The sequence below is a fragment of the Echinops telfairi genome, unplaced genomic scaffold, assembly GCF_000313985.2.
Source record: "Echinops telfairi isolate 266 unplaced genomic scaffold, ASM31398v2 ScPeMD7_2010;HRSCAF=2546, whole genome shotgun sequence".
Lineage (NCBI taxonomy): Eukaryota > Metazoa > Chordata > Mammalia > Afrosoricida > Tenrecidae > Echinops > Echinops telfairi.
Window position 1 is genome coordinate 24,313,272 of NW_022105908.1, and position 3,194 is coordinate 24,316,465.

A 3,194-nucleotide genomic window follows, 5' to 3' on the forward strand; every position below is an offset into this window, starting at 1 on the left:
CTGCTGGCTGTGAGGTCAGCAGTTAGAGACCAGCATCTTAGGGGAAAGAGGAGGCTCTCTCCTCCCATCCAGCATTCACAGTCGCAGAAACCCATGGACAGTCCCGCCCTGTCCTATAGGACGGCTATGAGCGCAAACCGGCCTGATGGAGTGAATTTGAGTTTATGTATATGCATAAATATAACTGATCAGTTGCACCTTTCTTTAAGTTAAAAGATCATCTTGGGGGGGGCTCTTACAACTCTTATAACAATCCATACATCAATTGTATCAAGCATATGTGTACATATGTTGCCATCATCATTTTCTAAACATTTACTTTGTATTGAGCCCTTGGTATCCCCTCTTCTTTTTCCCCTGCCCCCCCACCTTTGTGACCCCTTGATAAATGATAAATGATTATTTTCATGAGCTTGATTTTTGAACACCCCCTTCTTGACCTCCACCTGGGTTCCAACCTGAACCTTTGGACTGTATCTCGAACTTGACGTCACCTTGCCCCCACCTTCATTTCACCCCCAGCCCCAGCCCTGGCCTGTCCGCAGCCTCATCCCTGGCCTCATCACCGTTCTGGCCTTTGGTCGATTCTCCTCCCCCTTTGTGCCCATGTTTTGTACCCCGTGCCTGCCGCCTTGCCTCATCCCCCAGCCCAGGGTCTAAACTCATTCTTCACCTTGTTCTGCCTGCCCTTCTGTGGCCTGAGGCCAGGCTGGGGCGTGGGATGGGGAGGTGGAGGGGCGTTGCTCAGGTGTGGCCCGCCCTCACCCGGCCCGCAGACTGGTGATGGGGTGAATGATGCGCCAGCCCTGAAGAAAGCAGAGATCGGCATTGCCATGGGCTCGGGCACAGCGGTGGCCAAGTCGGCGGCCGAGATGGTATTGTCAGATGACAACTTTGCCTCCATTGTGTCCGCCGTGGAGGAGGGCCGGGCCATCTACAGCAACATGAAGCAGTTCATCCGCTACCTCATCTCCTCCAACGTCGGCGAGGTTGTCTGGTGAGGCCCTGCGGTCCTTCCTCTCGCCCCTCCAGGCCAGCTTCTGTCCCCCAACCCAGAGGATGGGCGGGAAAAGGACAGGAGCCTTCCAGGGCTGGGGAGCAGACCATTAACCAGAAGGCCTGGTGACCCATAGACCATGGGGCCCCTCAGCCCTCCAGGAGGTGCCTGAAACGCCCCCTTCAGCCGTGATTTCTCATTTTCCAAGTCACGAGCTGGGAGATAGTAGCCCCACCTTTGGGCTGGGACTTAGGCGTTGCTGCGAGTACACCCAGGAGGCTCTGTGGGCCTACCTGTGTGCCCTGGTGGGAGGTGTGTCCATGAGTTTAAGTACACCTGTGTATGTACATGTTTGGCAGGGTGTGCAGGCCCAGGGGATGTGCTGGCCTGTAGTGGTGTCTGCATTCACGTTCACGTGTGAGATGCTTGTGGGAGCTCACGGTGAGCCCGGGCTTGCCTGCGTGTGCGTGAGCTCTGTCTCCACATGTCTGTGTGGGCATGCAGGGCTTTCTGGGTCTGTGTAAGGCCTTTCCCAGGACCCCTGGTGGTGCTGTGGGGTAGGAGTTAGGCGCCTAACCTCCAGGTCAGCAGTTTGAAAGCCCCAGCCGCTCAGTGGAAGAAATGAGGCTTTCTACTCCCTAAAAAGTTAGTCTTGGGAACCCTCAGGGGCAGTTCTGCCCTGTCCTGTCCGGTCGCTGTGAGTCAGAATGGACTCGATGGTGGCATGTTTGGTTCTGTTGGGTCTCTGAGCAAGCATACGCGGTCACACGCGCGTGACCATTCAGCCTCGGCGAGGCCTCCATAGTGAGGTTATAGGTGGGGCTGTTCACCCCAAGGTTAGCTGTTCAAAACCGCCAACCACTCCACAGGAGAAAGACGGGGCTTTCGACTCCAGTAAAGAATTGCCATCTTGGAAACCCACCGTGGGGGCAGTCTTACCCTGTTCTATAGGGACCCTGTTCCATAGGGACCCTGTTCCATAGGGACCCTGTTCCATAGGGACCCTGTTCTGTAGGGTTGCCGGGAGTCGGCATCGACCTGACGGCAGTGGGTTTGGGTGGTCAGGCCTGTAGCACAGACGTGTCAGCGCTCCAGAGCTGGGGCTGGGGAGGCAGGGCTGGCTTGGTGGAGACAGAGAGGTGCATCACACCCCCGCCCACACGCCGGGACTAGCTGGGAGAGGGGGGCTGCCTTGGGCGTAGTGGGTATGAGCTGGCACTGGACCCTCCATCCGGCAGGGGCCAGAGCCCATGACTCTGGTTCCAGCATCTTCCTCACAGCCATCCTGGGCCTGCCCGAAGCCCTGATCCCCGTGCAGCTGCTCTGGGTGAACCTGGTGACCGATGGCTTGCCTGCCACAGCCCTGGGCTTTAACCCACCAGACCTGGACATCATGGAGAAGCTACCCCGCAACCCCCGCGAGGCCCTGATCAGTGGCTGGCTCTTCTTCCGCTACCTGGCTATTGGCGGTGAGCAAGGGCCCGACCCCCAGTGGGGTCCCGGGATCTTCTGAGACCCTTGTATCTGTGAGGCTTGCAAACCAGCCAGGGAGACCCAGGTGTCTGGCTGGTGCTAAAAGGGCCTGGGTGGGCTCAAGACTAGACGCATGCTTCTGGAATGGGGGCGCCCGGCTTCGGACAGGATCGCTGGTCGGCTCAGCCTCAGCTCCATTCGCTGGCCTGTGCTCCTCAGGGTAGCAGAGTGGCTGCTGCAGCTCCAGCCCTCTCGTTCACTTTCTTACAAGCCCAACTTCAGAAGAGAGCCTTTGAGCCCACTCCTCCTTCCATGCACGGTGTGGTAAGCGTCTCAGGCCTGTTCTCATTGGCCCAGCTGGGGCCACTTGCCTATGTCCTAGCCAGTCACTGCCAGGGTGGTGACTGAGGCTCACTGCAAATCAGGGCACACAGACCCCTAGGCTCAGGACAGTTGTATGCAAACCTCCGCGCTTGGAGAGGGAGGGAGCTGTTCCCGGAGGGAAACTCAAGGACTTGTTACAAGGTGGTGGGTAGGAATGGCCCCAGAAAGCCACAGCTCTCCCTTACAGCCCTTTTCCTCCCTGCCCTGCAGTGTACGTGGGCCTGGCCACAGTGGCTGCCGCCACCTGGTGGTTCCTGTATGATGCAGAGGGACCCGGTGTCACCTTCTACCAGCTGGTGAGCACACAGCAGCCGGGGAGCTGGGTGGGCTGGTGGACCTA

General features: G+C 58.2%; 1 protein-coding gene across 1 annotated transcript in view; it reads left to right on the top strand.

Annotated features, from left to right (window-relative positions):
* The window catches only part of ATP2A3 (ATPase sarcoplasmic/endoplasmic reticulum Ca2+ transporting 3), a 33,576-nt gene that overhangs the window by 22,817 nt on the left and 7,565 nt on the right, over positions 1 to 3,194 (top strand). Inside the window, exons 15-17 of the mRNA XM_045293334.1 lie at positions 777 to 997; positions 2,264 to 2,466; positions 3,065 to 3,150. Of these exons, the coding sequence (XP_045149269.1) occupies positions 777 to 997; positions 2,264 to 2,466; positions 3,065 to 3,150 (510 nt within the window). The remainder of the gene's footprint in view (positions 1 to 776; positions 998 to 2,263; positions 2,467 to 3,064; positions 3,151 to 3,194) is intronic.